Source organism: Mus pahari, chromosome 3 (genome assembly GCF_900095145.1).
Source record: "Mus pahari chromosome 3, PAHARI_EIJ_v1.1, whole genome shotgun sequence".
Classification (NCBI taxonomy): Eukaryota; Metazoa; Chordata; class Mammalia; order Rodentia; family Muridae; genus Mus; species Mus pahari.
The window spans coordinates 132,435,921-132,457,850 of record NC_034592.1 but is presented as its reverse complement, the minus strand read 5'-3'; the positions used below and the strand labels follow the sequence as shown (position 1 = coordinate 132,457,850).

Here is a 21,930-nt window from a genome sequence, read left to right as displayed (position 1 = left end):
TCGTTTGGTGGTGCTCAAGGTGGACATTTATGTAACCAGGGTTGTGTGATTCATGATTCTTGCCCTGCAAGGCCACCTAACCACATTTTCTGCACGCTGGCTGGCTCTTCCACCAGGAAAGCACATGGTAAATCATCAAAACAGAGCCCAAACATCACCATTCGTCAGAAAGAAAAGTCATAAGCAAACAAGCTAAAAGATAATTTTTGTTAAATAATGAACACTCGTAAAACAGCAATGACATGGTATTAAAACATCTGTGATTACTTATTTTTCAGCATTCATCTGGCAACTGAAGCAGCGTGAAGCAAGAGTTGCACTTTAAAAATGACAAGAAAATAGCCATTCATTTAGTGGACAGAAGAAGGCCCATCTCATTTTCTGGATCTCCAGCATCAGTGATGCTCCTGGCCAGGATGAGCATCCAGGAGTTAAACACCCGGTGTGTCTTCCCAGCTCCTTTCCCTCAGGCTCCTGGGGAAAACACTGGGTTTGTTTCTGGGAGGAGCTATGGTTTCCTCTCCTTTAAGATTAGTGAGGCCCCAGAACTGTGTATTGCTGGGTATCTGCAAGAAGCCTGATGCTCCAAGCTGGGGCAGCGTGCTAGGACTGAGCAGGGCCAGGGCAGGCATTATGCTCCTTTAATTCTGCATTCTCAGGCTGGATCCATCTGTGGACAGAGACAGAAGATCTCCCAGCAGTGCTTTCTTTTCCTTCTCAGCCCCACTTGTTTCTGACAAGGAAGCCACAAAGATGGGGTACACACAGAGGATTTAAGCGGGCCACAAGCTAGTGGTGACATGTCTCCTGCATTCTGCCTATTGCACCATATTCCATAAAAAATAAACATATTTTAACTGTTTGTATATTGCTAATGGGGTGTTGGTCCAGGCACTGGCAGGCTGCAGAGCTGGGTTGTCCTACATCCAATAGAATTCATCCAGGGTCAGCCACTGGGATGGAATCTTTGGAACTTCCACGTGGAAGAATCAGCATTGCTGGCTGCCTGGTGCTCTGCACAGTGCTGAAGATGAAGTTGAAGGATAAAAATGAAAGAACCCCAGAAGTAGAAGACTCCCGGGCATCATGGAGTCGCTTGGCAATCACTTGTACTGTACAGTAACACACAGCTGTCTCTTCTCTGCCCTCATACAGCTGGTTCGGCTCCCCCTCCTTCATGCCAGCATCTGGGAAGTTCACAGGTGGTTGTTTTTGGAGAGGTAGGCAATGAGGGCAACAGCCACACCCACGTAGATGCCAGTTCCAATGGTAATGGACAGGACTGCCAGGAACAGGGCCCTCCGGGAGCTGGTGCTGGCCTGATGGAAGTCTCCTTTGGCCACAGCTTTGTTTGTCTGGAGAGTTAGCAGAGGAAAAGAAGAGGAGAGTGAACAAGTTAGCAAGAATGGCGAGTAGAGAGTTCTGCTGGTCTTCTTCCCAATCTAACTTTACTGGATTACAGGCAGGTTCCACCAATACAGGCCAGGACACAGGGGAACAGGACTTATTCTCATAAAGATTAGACTCCAGGTGAGCCTCTAACTTAAATAAATAAATAAATAAATAAATAAATAAATAAATAAATAAATAATAGGGCGATGGTGTTTGTCACTGCTCCCCACATGGCAAGTCCTCCTTCTCTCATGTCTCAAGAAAGTCACGTCTTGAACTATCCAGGACAGACCACTAATGTGAGTGAAGGCAGGGTCTTAGGAACAATAGATGTATCAGAGATGGGTGTGGCTCTCATCTCTAGTGCAGTCCTTCCTACTCAACAATGGTATTATTTTCATTAGAAGAACAATTTCTAAAGCACATTTTCAACTCCTATAACCCAATAAAGCATGGAGAAGGAGACTATTTCTCATTTCCAAGAGAGAAAATTAGTGTGTGATATTGTTCAATGTATCCCAGAAGCCTTGAGGCACCTTTCTTTGGAGTGATATGGCGTCCTTGATTCCTGACTGTCCCCATACCACAGCTAGGACTGGTAACTTTCATCTACTGGTAAAAGTATTCTGAATAAGGCCTTCATCTATTGTGCTTGAGTATTTGGTTACATAATGAGGCATGGGGTTCATTAGATTTATATTTCTTGGGGTCATGAGGTAAAAGGTAATGTAGAGAGTAGGCATTGGCTCAGAATCAGTGTCTTGGAGCAGCCATTGTAAGCCCTTCTCTAGCTCCTTCCTTTCTTGTCATTTTCTGAAGTTAAGACTAGATTCACTAGTCAAGGGAGGGAAATTGGCTATTGTAGGTAGGTCTCATTAATCTCCATAAGAACTCTGGAACAGGTTTTGTTTTGTTATAAGACATGAAATCACTATGTAAAACATAGTCCTCCTTCTTGTCTGGAGATGTAGCTAAGGAGCTAACTCTATAATGGGTATCTTGAGGTTAAGAAAAATCCCAGAGGTGATTTCAGAAGCCCATGGAAATACTGAGGGACCTCAGAGTCAGTTCTAGAAGCCCCTTGAGAACTAGAACTGCTGAAGAACATGAATCTTTGCCTCCAGATTTTGCTGGCTGGCTGGGACCCTTTGCTATACTACACACATTTGTAAATTCAGGAAGTGGAGTGCTGTTGGTTTACTTTGTAGCATTATGGAGGGAATGCCTGAGTCACATGGCTCATGGGCTAGTGGAATGAATGCTGCTAAGACACATGATCCTCTGTAGCTCTGAGTGACACCCAGGAAGATTAATCCTATGAAGCAGAGGACACTCTGGTCAGTGTAAAAGTAGAGCCCACTGTTCTGTGGATTTCCCTAACTCACATTCATAATCATCCCTTAAAAAAAAAAATCTGTATTTTCTCACTGACTCCACTTTTCAGGGTGACTCTGCTACATTTCTGCATTTTATGTAGGCACAAGAGACTGTACTATTCACTCAACCTAAAAATAATAACACATGTCATGAGCCTTAGGTGGTCAGACTCGGAGATAACTTGTGAGTTTTCATTTTTCACAATGTCCTGATTCTGATTTGGTGAGATAGGAAATCTATGATGAGTTCATAAGAACCCACATCTGCCTCTGAACCTCTTCTCTGGATACTGACTTATGAATCTTGAAAGCTAGATGTAGAGAGAAAAAAGTTGATGGCCAATGAGCTGAATGAAGCAGGAAATAGGAGGTGGGACACTGGCAAGAAGAGAGAGGATTCTGGGGGAATATCTTGAGAATAAAGGGAGACATAGGGGGAGAATTAGGGGACAATATGAAAGAGAGAAGACTGGGAGGCAGCCTGAGGAGATGGATGAACACCAGCAGGTAGAGGTACTTAGAGACACCGAGAGGATACAGAGGAGACTAGAAGGAATAATTGAAAGATGTGGGCCAGGACTGAAGGAGAGGTAACTAACCAGGTGGTAGACATAGGATGGATTGAATGGTTAGATATGTTAAGAGCTAATCAGGGAATGAGCCAAAGTTTATGATTTAGGCATTTAATAGTAACTTATTAGTCTCAGAGTAATCATTCTGAGAGCTGGGACTGGGGAAGAAACACTTGGAATTTAAAAATTATTTTACAGCTAGGTCTTATTATTTCCTCCCTCATTTCTTGTCTTGGCACTGAGCTTGGAAGCTAACGGTGGACACGGTTTTTGTGATGCAAAGTTGGGGGGAATTTAAAATGAGAAGCCTCCAAGGACAGCAGTAATTAATTAATTAAGCTATAATTAGCTGGGTTTCATTTTATCTAGCAATCCTCCCAAACACTCCAATGTCCTATAACATAATTCACTGTAATTGCCCTTCTTGGCATTAACCCCAAACAGCCCTGGGACATCAGCAAGCTGCAGAGCTTGCCACTGCCTGGTCTTATCCCAGCCTGGCAAGCCTGTGCTAGGATGGAGGAGGGGAGGCAGAGGAAGCCCAGAGAGGAGGGTGAACCTATTTATCTAATCCGGAAATTTCCAGAGAATCTCCTGAGTGCCACTTCTCTACCTCGTAAGAGTTGAACCCGTGAGCACTTATTATCCACCAGGGCCTGTACTTGGCTTGTCCTCTCTCGTCAGCTGGGAACCCCAAGTATGCTCGTAGGGGGTAGTGGTGATGCTGGGGGGCAATCAATCAGTATTAATGTATGACCAAGTGTGTAGGGGCTGAAATATCACCCTCAAGAGCCATGCGTAGTTTAGCCCTTAGTAACTGATCTTTGTTTTCCCAAGGGTAAGAGAAGGGGGTAGCGGCCTAACCCTACACTTGCGCTCTGCTCCTGTCCTGAAGTGACCATAGGGAGCCGAAGGACTCAGACCCAAGGTCTCCATGTCTGAGAATCAGCGTTACTCCTTCCTTCTCAGAGCCTACCTTAGAAGAACTTGCTCTCTGTTTTTCTTCAGTTCTTGAACATTTATTTCTTCCAACAGATGCTCAGGGTGTGTGAGAAGAAGACAGGATAGTAGGAATGGTCAAAGCATCAAGTTGGTAAGGTAAGGCTGTACTTCAACAAGGCACTCAACATTTGTCTTTTCTAGAACCCGAGAAATCCTGGGGTCTCAAGGCCATGAGAATAGTCTCTTCATCTCAGAATGTAGATAACTGTGGTTACTGGCCTTCTTTTGGTCCTTTTGAGAGGCAAGAACTGGAAGAAGTGCCACTCTCCTAGCTGTTAGGCTGTATGACATGTTTATTACTATGGAAGTAGGAGTACTCAACCTATCTGCAGGTTGTGGAGGCAAGACTGTGTGAAAGTGTGTTGTTGTTGTTGTTGTTGTTGTTGTTGATTTTTTTTGTTTTTTCCCCACAAGAAAGGTTGACCCAGGTCAAGTAATCCAGCTGCCCCTGACCACTCTGTTGAGGAAGGAGAAGGAGGAGAGGAGGAACAAGTGACAGATGTTACCAGTGCTTCCAGACAACAGAGACAAGATGGGGGTAGGAAAGTTAGCTGGAATGAACAGTGCCTAGAATAGTTAGGAAGGAACCTTGATTTATCTACACTCCGTTCTACACAAGAAACTCCTGTGGCAAAAGTAAGTATTTAGAAAGCCCACCATAAAACTGGCCTCAAGATATCCTGTGGGTGTGGATACATACTTCTTGCTTGTATGTGAACTAGCCACTTAAGGGACACCTATTGCTCTCTGTCCCAGAATTGGCCTCAGCCTTCACAGTTTAGAAATGTGTGCTGTTGTCCATCATCAGTTCCTAAGAAACATGCCCTCTCCAATCTCTTTGGCCATAAGCAGGACTACTTCCCTCTGGCCCACAGTTCTGTGTCTAGAGGTCTGGAAGAATTGGCTTGGCACTTCTGATTTGGATTTGGTTGTGGTCAGGTCACTGTGCTATAGACCTTGTCTGCTACCCGGCCTGGAAAAACTCAGAACATATTCCCACCCCTATAGATCCTTCCTTGTGCTGATTCTTTGGTCTTTCTTCCAAATTCAGTACTCAGATCCCATCTTCCCTCAGTTGCTACTGGCATCCTCTTCCTGATATTCCCTTCAGGTCTTGCTTGCCCAATCAACTTCCAGATAGACAACGTGTTCACTTTCACTGTATCTCAGGATCTTTCTTCTAGGAGGTTCAAATCATAGGGTTGCCCCCTACCCCTAAAGCCACTGGGAATCTCCCATGTGGTTCTTGGGAGAAAGTAACTAATACTACTATAGAGGCATATAGAGACTGTCCACTTGGGGGCTCTTCTATACGGAACAGAATCTAATCTCACCCAGACTTTTAACTATAACCAAATTCAGGCTCCTAAGCTAAGAGGCTGAACCTCTAGAGGACCATCTCAGGTGGCTTTTCTTCAGTTCTTCCTCTGCTACTTTAGAACCCAGAACTTTGAAAGCCATCAGGCTGAACAATATAGTAACTATGAAATACCCCCACCTTCATACATACAATACATACACCTTCCTGGCCACAAAGATATTATGATTCACAAAGTCCCGAGAAACCAGGTTAGTCTACCCCTTAACATTGTGGGAAAGCTGCCTTCTGAACATTCTTCAGGGGATTAGGAACAAGGACTCTTGTGTCTGGGTTATTTCTTTTCCTACCCTTTAGCAAATCTGATGTAAAAAATGTCTGTCATAAAACAGGAAGTGCAGGCAGCTCGTTAGTCTGGAGTATCACTGGTTTGCTGTGCACCTTTGCATCTGCAGGAGTAGGGCACAAGGAAAGTCTTTAGTGTGGTCAGCAGCTCTAGCTTTATACTCTTGAGCACTGCACATGTGGATTTCAGCCCACAGATAAATAAGCTGGGATGATAGCTTAGTTTGTAAAGAACCTGCTGTGTTCACATGCGGACCTGAGTTCAACCCCTAGTTTACTGTACCAGTGTGTGTGCCCTCAAACCTCAGTGCTGAGAGGCAGAAACCAAAGGATCCCTGGGGCTTGGTGACTAACCATCTAGACAAATGACAAGCTCTAGTTTCCGGGAGATACTGTCTCAAAAAGTAAACGGAGAGTGCTTGTGGAAGAGTGTGGATGCTGATTTCTGCTTCTACCAGCTTCTGTACAAACATATGCACATACACATCAACATGCGTGTCCATTACATGCACGCACACACACAGAGACAGACAGACAGACAGACAGAAATAGGGGTACAGAGTGAAATAATAAGCAACCATAATGCAGGCACAGCTGCAAGCTCAGTGTTCTAGACATAGCAGGAGAGGGAGAGGGGGAAGGGGAGGGGGAGGGGGAAGGGGAGGGGGAAGGGGAGGGGAAAGGAAGGGAGAGGAGGGATAGGGAGAGGGGGAGCAAGTGCACACTTAAATCATGAGGAGCTGGGCATGCAGAGTCCACTATAAATACTCTGTTTCCTGAGTTAAAAAGCTCCCTTCTTTTGCCTGGTTGTAAAGATACAAAGAAAATCTGAGAACAAAAGTAGCCATTTAGATTCAAGAGTTCACCTTCTGGGTGAATGAAGTGCTATTTCAGCTGAGACAAGCTTTCTGTGGGGGAGCAGGGTGGTTCTGCCAGGATTCCTGCAGAGTCTCCTTGTGGGCCTAGATATCTATAACCTCACCTAGCTTGCCTAACGTCTCCCATTTTGCTGAAGACCCAGGCCCCTGGGTTATCCAACAGGTTATCAGCATAGCTTCACAGGCCGGAATATTCACCTTTTTCTCTCTCTGGTTTCTCCTTCCTCTGTAGTACATTTGCTGGTTTGCTTTTTAACAGGCACTTCAGTTGGAAGTTTCCTAGGAGGTTTAAAGCCAGGTCATACAGCTTTGTGTTGGCTCTACATTTGAACAGAGTGGAACAGCTACAGGATGAAGGAAATTGAAGCAATTCTATTGGGTCAGGAAAAGGATCCTGATATCTGCAGAAACTCATGGTCCTAGCATTTCCCCATCCAATGTGCCCATAGACCTGTGTTCACATTTAAAATCTCACAGGCGATTCAGACATCCTGAGACCCTAACATTAGCAGCATCAAGGAAAGATCTTGAGAACATCCAGTCACTTGATGTGAGGAAACCATCTTCTTCAAAGTGCCTGGTCACTGGCCTTTCAGTGGGCCGGTGACCGACCCTATGCTGAGGTTTCTCTACCTCTAGATTAAAATACTGACAGGCTGGAGTTTATTTCCTTTGGCTAGAAACCGCTTTAGGTTGAGGTTTCTGAAAAACTACATTTTTCTCTGAAAGACTGCCCTGCTGCTCTGTTCGGCCAATAGTTATTATCCTAAGGGGAAAGGCAGTGAGAGAAGATGCTTCCATGTTTCATATCATCCACCCAGCATGCTGGCTGTTCATGGAGAGGTCTGGCTGGTGCACAGCATGAGCACCTTGGCAGCAAACACTAGATTCCCCACCTCCTTTTATTTACGACAAGCTCGTGCAGCCATTGTAACCATTTCTCTGAAAATTATTAGCACTGTAGGCACCTCTAACTGCCCATGTTTCTTCTAGCGTGAGGACCTGACTGCTTTACAGTTCTTCGCATTATCACAGTCATGCCCATGATTTATTGCCATCTAACATTCACTGTGCCAGGACAAGGTACCAAGAGCTGTACTTCCAGTAGAAGCAGTACAGTGAACCTAATATGAGCCCTGCAAGGTGGTGGCCCTTAGAGGCAAGCAGCTTTCATTCCAAGCTTAGCTGGCATATAGTACAATGTTTAAGAAGAATGAAGGGCAGATGAAAAGCCTATTTTCAAATGTCTACCCATTCGCCACTGCTTAGATCTGAACATTGGGTAGTCATCTCCATGTCCACACTCAAGCTCCAGGTCCAGTCTAACCGTGAAAGTTCTTACATTCTTCAGTATTGTTACACCATAACACGCCACGTTAAGGTCATCTTGGATGCCCTGAGCAGAGTACACTCACTAACGGGCTCTGAGACAATTCGGGGTATAAACTGGTTTTGGAGTCTCATTTTGGCCTGAATGACAGAGGCCACCATAAAAGGAAAGAGAGTAAGAAGGCGGCCTCAGCTGTAGCTTCTGGGATGAGAATGCTTTGAATATAGAACACCAGATCCCACATTCCATGGGCAGGCTCTTAAGGGCAGCCTGCCTCACAGAACCTTCCACTGTACGAACACACGCATGCACGCACGCACGTATGCATGCACAAGTGTCTCATTGGCAGGCTCATCTGCACAAGTCCAGGGCCAGCATAATGATAGGTTAAGAACATATAGCAACTACCTTCATGTGGGCTGCAATATGGAGGAAGACCCCACAAGGTCTCACGCTTGTTGAGTGCACCCCAAGGTGTGGTGGTTTTTATATTTCCTGGAGAAGGGCCTGATAACAGCAGCTCATCTATTCTGTGATAGACAGGCCATGATTCCATGCCATTCACTGCCTTTAGATGCTCAGAGTAGTTTTCTGTGGACATTGAGATCCTGAAAATTTGACCTGGATGCCAAAAAGGTTCAGGTATCTCCAGAATGTATCACCATTCCTGGCTGTGGTACCCAGACTACATACTGGAGAGTGTCTGCTGTGTCCCATTTGTGTGCTACCCGAGATCTGTGTTCATGTCTGCTTGACTAGCACCATTAACGAGAATTGTACCACAGACCATTTTTCTCCTGTCCTTTCACGTGTCCCTCATGGAAATCTCACATCCTACCTCTTGAACAATGTAGATTAGGGTGGTCTCAGACTCATAGAGATCCACCTAACTCTGCCACCACACTTGGACTTCCTGCTACTCTCTTCATGCAGTTATATTTTCGGGGCCTCCTGCCTCCACTCAGGAAGGCATAGCCTTGCAACATGTGCTCCAGAAGTTGCCTAGAAATCCATGCTTGTGACTATACATACCTGTGAATTGCTATATTCTATCCCATTTGACTGACAGTTTAGCTGGATATATAAATGAACTGGGACCTTTTCCTCCCTTTAATTCTTACAATTTTTCTCATGCAGTTCTCATTTCTAGTGCTTACCAGTGCAGCATCAGGGACACTCAGTTTATTTCTGTAACTGTTTCCTTCTCTCTAGGAACATTTAAGGGTCCCCATTCCTGGCATTCTAAAATGCTGAAGTGAAAGTCTTTGCTATACAACTGTTGAACAAATTTTCCACCTGTCTCTTGTGTGTGTGTGTGTGTGTGTGTGCATGTGTGTGTGTGTGTATACTATTGTCTACCTCTTGTCCTTTGTTACCCTTTAGGAAATTTTTCCTTAGCTATTCTCCAAGCCCTTTATGGGATTTTATTCTGAGTATCACACTGCTATATTTCCAAGGCCTTGCCTTGTTCTCTCATTGCTATATATCTAGTTCCTTGTTTTGCTTTAGAAAATTAATTTCATTTTTAGCTCTCTGAAAATATTAATTGCAAAATTTTAAAACAAACCCTTCTTTACCCTGCATGTGCCTATAGCCCAGACCCATTGTAAGGGATCCTTCCTTCATTTGGTTTAGGTACGATTTTGGGCTCGAATGTGGTTGGGAAAGGCTTCCTCAAATGTCAGGTAATTGTTCGATGTTAGTTAGCATTTAAGAACACCACAGGCTGACAGGGACTGATGGTCATGGGATTTTAGTGGGAGCCTTTCAGGCCTCACTGCCTGTGCTACACCCTCTCTGGTCTGCTCACATCATTTGTGAGTATTACCTGTGTCTCCATGTCCTCTTTTCAGTTCCTTTATGGCTTTGTATATTTTTTCCTCTTATTGCAATATTAAACATGTTTTTAGGTCAGAACTAAGATAGGCAGTGCTTTAGTTGCATGTGTCACTGAAAATATTTCCTTTTATTGTAAATGTCATTCCAGTCAGGTTGGATTCCCTGAATGATGGTGAGACCGGGATTAAGTGCAGACAGCAATGTGAAGGTGGTCCCCAGAAAAGCCACTGAGAATGTAGAGGCAGGAAAGGTAAGCAAAGAGCTAGTGTAGGACCAGAGACAGAGAAGGCATGGTGTGATGGTTTGTATATGCTTGGACCATGCTGTGGCACTATTAGGAGGTGTGGCCTTTTTGAAGCAAGTGTGGCCTTGTTAGAGTAGGTGTGTCACTGTGACCATGGGCTTTAAAACCCTTTTCCTATCTGCCTGGAAGCCAGTCTTTTCCTAGCTGCCTGTGGAACAAGAGATGGGACTCTCAGGTCCTCTAGCCCCATGCCTGCCTGGATGCTGCAATGCTCCTGCCTTGATGGTAATGGACTGAACCTCTGAATCTGTAAGTTAGCCAAAATTAAATGTTGTCCTTTATAAGAGTTGCCTTGGTCATGGTGTCTGATCCCAGCAATAAAATTCTAACTAAAACACATGGTCATGTAGATCTTACTACAGACATTTGTAAACTATTTTGAGCTATTGGGCAAACAAACCTCTAGGATATTCAGATCAGTTCCCTCCATCACTGTTATGGACAAGCCCCTTCCCAGAGCTTAGTCCCCAAACATTTGCCTCCTGTATCCATGACCAGTCAGTCACTCTGCTATGTCTGCTATGAGTTTTCCAGTAATCACAGGTCCTTTGCAATGAGAACCTCAAGAGCCAATGTATGTGCAGGTCACACTGACACCCTCTGCTGTGTCTAAAAAAATTGTTTCACATTGCTTCTCTTACCTCCCACATCCTGGTCTGCTGACTGTTAGACTGCATTGGGTTGATTTGGATTTCTAAAGAAAAATGCTAGCTTCAGCCATGCCTGATGTGACTCACAGTAACATCTTCTTGTTTGATGTGGTGATACATTCCTATAATCCCATATCATAAGACTAAGGTGGAAGGATCAGGAGTTTGACACTAGGCAGAGCTATATAATGAGTCTTTTTTTTTTTTTTTTTTTTAAATGACTTACTGTTCCTAGAACCAACAATGATCTAGTTGAGGCTGGACACGTTCAAGGGCATGATGCAATCAGAAAGCTCTCTAGGTTTATCTTCTGCTTTGTGGACATCTATGGGGATGGGAAGGATTAGAGCTAGGAGATGCAGTGCAGAGCATAGCAAGAGCAACCCTGGAATGGAAAACTGAAAATGTAAGCGAGTTAATTGACAGGTGGCAGCTTGATCTTGCCATTAAGTTTTACTTGGAGAAGTACCCAGTCATTAATTCCTCCCCTTCTAAGACCCTGACTGCTTTCCTAGTCAAATACCTGCTTTTGAACACAAACCAAGGACTGCTCACATTTCATTCCTCACTGATGGTTTCCCTGTGGGTATAGGGGGACCTAATTGTCCTAATTATCCATTGCTGTGTAACAAGTGGGCCCAGAACCATGGATCTACACCTGTTGATTTTAGAGTCAGGAATTCCGGTCAGGATTTTAGAGTCAGGAATTCAGGTCAGACCACCTTACTTCTATTCCATTGATATTAAATAGGGCTGCTTAATATCTAACTGGTGGGTGTGCTCTTCTGAAAAGTTCAAGATGGCTTCATCAATGCCTACCATCTTTCCCTCTCCACTATGATGGTCACTGATAGCTGCACTTCCTGAGTGGCACCTCAGGGTTCCAGATGACAGATAACAAGGAGAATACTCAACAGAAGACTCAGAGAAGACCCTCTCCTGTGTCCTTTTGGTTATAGGCCAACTGTGGAGCCAACACAGATTCTAAGGAAGAGGACATAGCTGGGAGGTATGTCAAGAATCACCCACAATGATGGTCTCCTTCCTTGGTATCTCCTTTCCACATATATGGCCATGCTCTAGCATCTTTATCTGTGAAAAAGTATTCCCAGATCAATGCTGATCTTCTAATTTGTGTAGCTGAGTAAGTTTCTCTTGTTTTAAATACATGTCAAAACAACTCCAAGCACAGAAAAAGTATGTTACTATAAAACACCTTAGGATTTCTAATTACTATGCATTAATAAATGATTCTTTTAAAAACCCTATTTTTTCTTTATGCCATCATTACTGTGGTTCACTCAGGCTCAGGTTTTACTCTTTGTCACTCAGGAGCAGTGTAGCCTGCTACACTTAGGGCATTAGATAAGTTCTGTGTGGGGCAATATTCTATCAACCAACCCATGATTCCTTGCTACTTATTTATTTATTTATTTATTTATAATGAAGAAAGACATTTGTGACATTTTGTATAGCTCTGGTCATGTTCTCAAGACCACAAGTTTGAGACATTTAAGCTTTTAGCAGAGCTTCTCTATAGGGAAGCAAAATGGACAAAATGTAACATGTTGATTGAAGTCGTGATCAAATACAAAGAACCTAGAGTAGCAAGGAGATTACAAGCAAATGTGAATAGAATAAAAGAAATAAGAGTCAGGGCATGGCAGCTCAATGGCCTTGAGGCCAATGTAATCTCTCAGAGGTACAAGGTGTACTGCAGTTTCAAGGAACTTGTATTTGTTTTCATATTATGAAGTAGCCAATTTAAATATAAACTGCAACCTAACTACTTACCAACTTTGGTTGACATCAGCATTCTAAGGCTGTCACCGATACCAGCTTGGCAACTATGCCAGAGTATGAGTCCCAAGATCCACTGCTTATGCTAGAGAACAACCTTTTTTCTTACTTGGAGAATTCATATAACACTCAGAGTTGATTCATTTATTTTTTATTTTTATTTTTATTTTTATAATTCAAGTGAAACAAGGATGGAAAGGATGCAGTTCCACCAAGCTGCGCGCACGTGTATGTGTGTGTGTGTGTGTGTGTGTGTGTGTATCTGTGTGCTTGTGTTTCAAAGCCAGTTTTTATCACACCTACCACTGAAGAAGCCCTAATTCAGGAGCCATAATGGAGACCCAAAGTTAGATACAATGGGCCTTTGACAATTATGGTCGACTGAACTCAGTACAAACTAAGCAAAGTTTCCCTTTGGAACGTGGCGGGCAGAGTTGTATCTTTCTATTTTTAAATGTGGTGTCCTCTAGAAGAGAGAAGCAACATTATAAAAATGCCTAGCTTCTGTGGAATTGTTTTTTTACATGCCATCAAATAGCAAATGGAGGCTGAGAAAAAAAAATATGACAGTTACAGAATTTGGAGGCTGAGACAAAAAAATATGACAGTGACAGAACCAGGAATTTGGAGGCTGAGAAAAAAAGATGACAGTGACAAAACCAGGAATTTCTGAGGGTGACACTTGTGCTGCTGACTCTTACCCAGCACCTGCTCATGCCCCTGTGCATACTAACTCCATACTGGTTTAGTAGAGACTGCAATCGCATGGCCCAGATGACTGGTGGAGAGCTCTATCTGGATACTTCCATATCCAGGATAGCATAACTGTGCCTTCTGCATAAAGTACGTGAAAGATGAACATATGCCATAGAAAGGAATAACTATTTACTTAAAAAATGTTTTTATTAATTCTTTGAAAATTTCATAGACTGAATTTCAACCGTATTCATCCCTCCCGCCTAAGTTCTCCCATGTCTTGAATTGTATTGTTTGTATTTATTTGTTTTCGAAGACCTTTCTGTTCTCAAGGGTCTTTTGCCACTGTTACTTAGATTGGTGTTTACCTGTGAAAGAACCCAGTTTGTATCCCACTAGGATGATAACCTTTCTAGTCTTCCAACAGAAACCATGTAGCTGGTAGGTAATGTGCATTCAGGAGACAGGTCTGGGGGCTGTGGCTGAGTTTCTGATGCTTTGATGTGGAGAGAAGATAAAGTGTTTGTTGAGAAGAGAGCCCACACGTAAAACCAGAAATTTGGAAGAGTATCCTCTCTATGCAAAGGGATCAAAGCTCCTCCCCCACACTGGAGAAATCTGCAAGCTTTCTGTTTGCCCTGGTAAGCAATCAAACCAAGGCCAGGCTAATCAGAGGTGTGGGCTCTCTGCTTATTATATTCAAGGCACAAGTGCCCTGCTGAGAAATTAAAATACAAATGGATTCAGCACTCAAGTGGAAAAAATAAAACGACAAAGATGGTCTCTAAGGACAATGACAATCCACAGCCACAGCTCATGGGTTTCCAGCAGAGAAAAAAAAAAAAAATGAACCTGGCTCTATTTAAACCCACAGTGGGAAATTATAAACTGCAGGGTACACAAGAGGTAGGTGAGAATACCACCCCAAGCAGAATTGTTACTTCCAGAATCATGTCCTTTCAAAGCAATTCTATTTTAATCTAGTTGGAGAAATCGAAGAGAGTAGAGATGTAGAGTTTGCAGATGGCAATCTAATGTTCAAAACAATCGAAACGCTTTCAGTGATTAAGAGGGAACACAAAGCTATAATTAATTTATAGTGGGCAATAGGTCACATTAAGACATGAAACAACTCTAGAATAGAAAGCAGCAAGAATTTTCAAAAGCTAAAAAAATAGAACCACGATGGTTGCAAACCAGATGTCATTAGACATAGATGAAGAAAGAATTTATGTTCTGGAAGACAGATTTAAAAATATCAGCAAGGCAAGCATAGAAAAGTACAGAGATAAGAAACGCTAAGGAGATATAGCACAAAGGGAGAGAATAGAGAAAGTAGGGTAGAAAATATTCAAAGCTGTAGCTGGTGACTATTCAAACTGAACCAAGAAATGAGTTCTTCGTGAACTGGAGGGGCTCACTTAGTCCTGAATAGAATAAACAAGAGTGAAGACATGGAGACAGCACAGTGGGATTACAGAGCAAAGCAGGACAAATCAGCCAAGGCTCAGTTCAAAGGCCTACCTATGCTTACTTTACTGTTGACCACTCATCAACACCCACAGATTGAACTACCATATCCATGTACTCAACCTCTGCTTCCTAACTCCAGCCCTGACACATACACAGCTGGGTACCACTACTAGGTTACCTTGCCAAAACCACAGCTAAACTTATCATCTTAACTGGCCAGTGGCAATATAGGCAGTCTTGCTCACCACCCTTTCACTTAGTGATCTGTCACAGTGACCAAGAGCTTTAAATTCAGACTCCCCTTTCATTCTCTGATGTCAGATTCATTTAGACAGTTTCCTCTGTCCTGTCCTCACTCTGGCTGCAATGGAGAACACTGCAAGAATGTACACATCCTATAATCATTTCCTTTTCTACATTTTCTCGCTTCTTCTCTGAACATCCCTCAAAAGCTTTTCAATTTTAGTGGGCCTCCAAAACCTTCAAGTCTTGTTTCCCCCATCCCTGTCCCAGCTCTTCTTCTTCCAGCTTCCCTGGCCACTTCTCTAGGCTACTCATCTATCTGCAGTGGTTTTTGGCCTCTCTCCCCAGGAAGATGTCTCCCAGTCTAACACAAGTGAATTCCCCCTTACCCAGTACTTCTGGTCATTCCGCTTCTTTATTCACATTTTAATTGTCAATAGTTCGCATAGCACCTTGCTTATGGGTCACACTGAACAATATTCCTTTAATGAAGGGTTTTCCCAAGTTCTTATTTTAAAGCTGTATCAAATCATCCAAGCCATCGTCTCCAACATGAGTTAAGTAGTATGGTGATGATATGAATAGCGTAGGTGCTGGCCTTCATCAGCCAGGAGTATCCTAGAGCTGACTGTGGAAATGGAATTTGTCACTAGTTACTTGTTTTCTAGGTTGCTGAACCTGTTTTCAGTATTTCCTCAATAGTAATGTCAGATATTTGGCTCGTTTTATACTGGCTTGCTTAGCACAGGTGCTAGATTTTTAACTTCCTTTAATTGCTTTGTACTTGAAGTCAGGGTATGTTGAGCTGATGCTGGGCACATATCTAGCCTCTGATTTCTTTCCTGGAACCTCATTGTTTTCTACCGGTGGCAGAATCTAGTAGCCAGGCTTGTACCTCTCAGAATCAACTCTTCTGGGGGCCTCATGTTTGTTTTTATTTTCTTGTAGCAAGAGTTCCTGTCTTAAACTAACACCAAATGTGTGATGATACACTAGCAGCAAGGGAGTCAGGCGCCAGAATTTATTTGACAGGTGAAATAAAACTGAAGGCTATCCCCTGGTAAGCACAGTGCTCTTTGTGTCTTCAGATTTCTGGTGAGGGAGGACACATCCACAAGAGAAAAGGCTGTAAATCAGGAACCCACATAAGCTTCATCTCTCACTTACTTCAAAGGAAGAGATTTAGTAACGTTAGTTTTGCCCATTTATTCCATTGAGGTATATCTGTGTGCCAAAATGCTATAGACTGAATGTTTGTGTTCCCATCGGGTCCTTATGCTGAATCCCATTTCCCAATGAGGAGGGGAGGGGAGGCCTTTGTGTTTAAAAGGTGGAGCTCTTATTCTAGGATTAATTTCCTTACAGGAAAACGAGCAATTAGGAACATCTTAGTTTTCCACATAGGACACAGGACATAGTTGCCTATAGCCTAGAAAAGAGCCCTGAGCACAGCATACTGGCACACGACTTGTCCTGGAGTCCGTGCAAACTGCTTGGTCCATTCTCTGCCTCCCATAAAACTTTCTTGTATACAAATAGTTACTAGTACAACATTTATGTCCTGGGATTTTTTCATTCCCAGTGGGAAAAAAGGCATTTTCTCATTTACACTAGTTTTCAGTTTTATTGCTTATCTCCACTGGGATTGTTTTTGAAATGTATTTGAGCATTTATTTTCTGTTCTTCCATTTCCTTGAGATACTTCAACCCTTCAGTGAAAAATATCTTATCGTCCTCAGTGATGCACACTTGTTACTCTTCTCATTGCTGTGACAGATGCCAGACCAGAAGCAACTCTCAAAGAGGAAGGATAGATATATTATGGCCCACATTTTGAGAGGTTACAATCTGCCATGGTAGGGAAAGTCTAGTAGTGGTTCATGGCAGTGGTATTTGCTCACATCATGGAAGTCAAAGAGAATGGCTAGGCCAAAAATGTGACTTAGCTATAGCCTTCCTTCCTCTTGGAACTCACATCCCCAAAGTCAGCCCCAAAGGTTCTATGGTCTCACAAAACAGCACTACTAGTGTACTGGATAGCTTTGTGTCAACTTGACACAGCTGGAGTTATCACAGAAAAAGGAGCTTCAGTTGGGGAAATGCCTCCATGAGATTCATCTGTAAGGCATTTTCTCAATTAGTGATCAAGCAGGGAGGGCCCCTTGTGGGTGGTGCCCTCTCTGGGCTGGTTCTATAAGAGAGCAGGCTGAGCAAGCCAGGAGAAGCAAGCCAGTAAAGAACATCCCTCCATGGCCTCTGCATCAGCTCCTGCTTTCTGATCTGCTTGAGTTCCAGTCCTGCATCCTTTGGTGATCAAAAGCAGTATGGAAATGTAAGCCAAATAAACCCTTTCCTCCCCAACTTGCTTCTTGGTCATGATGTTTGTGCAGGAATAGAAACCCTGACTAAGACAACTAGCCATGTATCAAGTGTTTAAATATTCAAGTCTATAGAAACTATTTCATATCTAGATCATAACAAGGTGCTAACCTGGGTAGTTTTATGTCAACTTGACACAAGCTACTTATTTGGAAAGAGGAACCTCAATTGCAAAAATCCCCTTACCATATTTGCATCTGAGACATTTTCTTCAGATGATTAATGTGGAGGTCCTAGAAAATTGTGAGGGGTACCACTGCTGAGCTGGTGGTTCTGGGTGCTGTAAGAAAGCAGATCCAGTACCAGTAGGTAGTACTTCTCCATGGCCTCTGCATCACCTTCTGATACCAGGTTCCTGCCCTGCTTGAGTTCCTTCTCTGACTTTCTTCAGTGATGGACTATGATATAGAGCTGTAAACTGAAATAAATCCTTTCCTCTCCAAAGTGCTTTTGGTGACAGAAATAGAAACCTTATGCAAGATGTACATATGGACTCACCTGACCCTCTAGCTTTGCCCATCTTCATCAAAAAGGACACAACTTATGAGGCATGATTTAATGTGACATGTATGCAAAACACATGATTCTGCAGTGTGCTCTGTTTCTGCTCAAGTTAATGGATGCTGAGCCATGCAGAAGACTACCATTTGTTCTGCATATGTGCATGGCACGCCTTCCCTGTGTAGTCTCCTGGGTTCCCTGTCTGGAAGCAGAGCACAAAACTACAAGTATGCCCATATCAACTTCTTTTTTTTTTTTTTCCATATCAACTTCTTTATGAGAACATCTAATTAAGTGCCACCTGTCAGACACAAGCTAGTAAGAATCTTCTGATTTTGAATAAATTCAAAAACAAAGAGAGGGCATTAACTTCTAACAAACTCAAAAGAATAAGATAATAAGGTAAGGTCCCCTGCTTCTTGGAGTGGTACTGTATATGGATCAATGTGAATACACTATAGTCTTCTTGTAGACCTCTTGGTATCTGTTAGGCATGCATGGCTTCCTCAGAACTGTATGGGGGTTTCAAGTGAGATGCTGGATTAGAAAGGGAAGTTCTCTCCACCGATATCACTATTGTGAGTGGAGTAGCTCAGACATAGATATGAGAACTTCTTGAGGCAGGGCATCTGTGTCTGCCCCCTTCTTTCCACCCAAGGTAGAGTTTCTCCATAAGGAATGAGGTTATGTGTTAGCACACCCAGGTAAACTGTCAGCCTTGGTTCTATCCTGGTTAGAGGGTGTTTCAATTCATGTTAGAAAATTTCTGGAGCTAGCCATCTCTAAAGCAGAAGAGGGAGCCCTTCTATGTCAAGTATCTGGATTCTGTCTGGATGCTCTTTCCTGAACATCTGCTGAGAACTTTCTACTTTGTGAATATGCCGTGGATGTATGGTGGCCGTAATTGTAGTAATTGTGGTAGTAGTTGCATGAGGTTCTTCTTGATTCAGTCTCTCTTACTTGAGAGTAACCTCAGTGTTACCTTTGTGGGCAAGAAGGACAGAGGGACAGGGGGCAGAGTCTCCTACAGAGATCAAAGAGAGAAGTGCCAACCTATGGCACATGGAAGAAGATTCTCTCTATCATCAATTCCATTTATGCTTATTCTATTGCTCTTCAATTCTTATTCTGGAGCATAGACTCATTATCCTTGCTGTACTACTTCAGTGGGAGCTGTAACCATAGAAACAGACACTGCTGAGTCAGCTGAATGTCCTACCTAGAATCATGAATCCCTCAGCAATGGCTGGGAAAGCTCATTAGTTTGGTCTGCTCATCTTGAGTTTTGGGTAAGTAGACTGCCATTCCAATTCAAATTATCTGAACCTAGGAGGTGCAGACACTTTCAGTTGAAAAATAATAATATAAATGTAATTAACAACGGTTTCCCTCCCCCTGAAAATGCAGCAAAACCCATAAAGATACTTTGGTCAAGGATCTTAAGGCCTCATAGGAGTCTTAGTACACCAGTCAAGAGAGTCATCTTCCATAATCTAGCAGGCAAACCAAGCAGTTTTAATTTTCTAATAGTTCCTTTCCAAAATGTCTACAAGTGTTTTCGGAGCCCAAGCACATGTCTCTCCAATTGTGACTGCTTGGCACTAGAGTGGTTTTCAGCAAGACTCTTTCCCTCTCTGCAATTTGTTCTCCTCCCCTCTCAGCTGAAATGAGTCACTGTGTCATGGAGTCTCAGGGAATTTGGACATAAGCAATTTTTGAACAGTAACTAAGGCAGAGTAGTGACCTAGCTGATGATTGGTCACTGCAGCTAAGTAGGCCAGAGGCTTACAAAAGTCAAGAGATGTTCCTGAATAATGTGGGCCAGAGTATAGAAATGGTTCAGCAAGGGGTTCTCAACAGTGTTCACATGGAAAATGGACTCAAGGCCCAATTTGGAACCTTTTTAGACATCTATGGCCTGGGCTGAGATGATTTGAAGGCCTAATGCCAATGGCCTCTCTATGGGGCTTGATTTGCTTTCAGCATAGTGATTTCACAGGGCCTGATTGCCCAGATAACATCTTGAATGTTTAAAAGTGTTATGTGTATCTCTGTTGATAAGGAAGAGGAAGGGTATCAGTGGCCCAAGGATCGTAACTCACACAGTTCTTCCTTCCCACATCCTTACAGAGACACTTTGGGTACTAATGGAATCTGGACTGAAGAAGAGACTGGATCCTTCCAGGGATAGAACATGGGCAAAGTTACCCTGCAGGACAGTGTGCATAATGGAAATTTCATTGTCCTCATGTCTGAAATACACAGCTTGCCACAGTGTTTTTCAAATGTTTTAAAAGTCATTTTAAATTGCATCTGTCTTAGAATCTATATGAGCTGCAGAGGAATGAGGATGAATAATGGCCTTGCTTAAGGGTGAGCACGTGGAAGTTTGGTTAAAAAAAGATTAATTTGCTAAAAATTATACACTTAAATGAAAATGTGTTCAGAATCTGAAGTGTCCTGAACCCAGGATCATCCATTAATTTCTCTATGTCCCTGTGGGCATCAGGATGTAGTTAGTATGATTCTGTATCTTCTTTGGAATACAAAATCTAACTTCTATATTTTCAAATATACAAAGCTACCTGGGGTAATTATCTCTCAATATTCTTTTTTTTTTTTTTTTTTTTTTTTTTTTTTAGTTTTTCGAGACAGGGCTTCTCTGTGTAGCCCTGGCTGTCCTGGAACTCACTCTGTAGACCAGACTGGCCTTGAACTCAGAAATCTGCCTGTCTCTGCCTCCCAAGTGCTGGGATTAAAGGCATACTCCACCACTGCCCGGCTCAATATTCTTTTGTGTTTGTCTGTGCTGGGGATTAACTATGGACCTTGTGCTTGATGCTATGTCCATTTTCTGTTGAGAAATCCAGAAAAGAGTTATGGGGTAGGGGTGAGGAGCTATAATGTGACTATTTTGAATACCACATTTTAAAGCTTTCACATTGAAGATATACTGCTTCTTGTTTGAAGTTGGGGTACCTAAGAAACAGTCTTGTATGGACATACTGCCATGGTGGGTAAGAAGTGCTTTGTACATAATTGCCAAAGGTAGGAACTTAAGTACTGACTGAGTCTTACAAACAAAATTAGTAGAAAGGCAGAGGATACCAGAATGCAATACAAATTATGGCAAGAGGTCTAACTGCCTTTCAAATTTATGAAGCAACTTCACCAAAGGGTTTGAGAGGGAAGGTTTTGACCTAAGTGACTTTGGAAATGAGGTGACTTTGAGGAGTAAGGGAAAAGGACTCACACATGTTTTGTATTCAGGTTCTTTTCTGGGAAGATATTAGTCACAACAATATGAAGCCCCTAGTTAATATGGAAGAGAACAATTGAGGGATTCTCACTGTAGAATCAGGGAGCTACAAGGAAACAAGGGAAGATGGCTGTTATGATACATAATAATGGGGATGGAGTTGGAGGCATTACTATGGATGGACTCAAGTTTAAACTGATATAGACAAAGGTGGATATAAATATGTGCATGTATTCAAAATAAGTATAAATGTAGAAATATGTATACATATTTAAAAGTGCAAATACTCTCTACAGATGTAGTCACATGACTAAGTATGCACATTTATCTCCTAGTTTTGTCACAGGGAGGGTTGATGATCAGCAGTTATTGTCCAGATCTTGGTTTCTTACACTGTTATCCAATAAAAGCTAAGGTTCTATGAAGAAACAGCTAATTCTAGAGCTCAAACAGGGAAGATGCACATCAGCAATTCTAAAGTTATACATTATTGCGCATCAATACTGGGTGAACTGGAAGCAACTACTTAGAGTGAAAAAAACAAACTCTTGAGAGGAAAGGATGTCAGTTAGA

The 21,930-nt window shown here is 42.7% G+C and overlaps 1 protein-coding gene across 4 annotated transcripts in view; it reads right to left on the bottom strand.

The window, feature by feature from the left end:
- Window positions 1–141: 141 nt before the first annotated feature.
- Syndig1 (synapse differentiation inducing 1) overlaps window positions 142–21,930 on the bottom strand; it is a 172,318-nt gene continuing 150,529 nt past the window's right edge. For 3 of the 4 annotated variants that reach the window (XM_029536974.1, XM_029536973.1, XM_021194234.1), the window contains one exon: window positions 142–1,355. In XM_029536974.1, the coding sequence (XP_029392834.1) occupies window positions 1,197–1,355 (159 nt within the window). In that variant the 3' untranslated portion in view covers window positions 142–1,196. The remainder of the gene's footprint in view (window positions 1,356–21,930) is intronic. The other variant, XM_029536975.1, reaches the window with a different exon arrangement.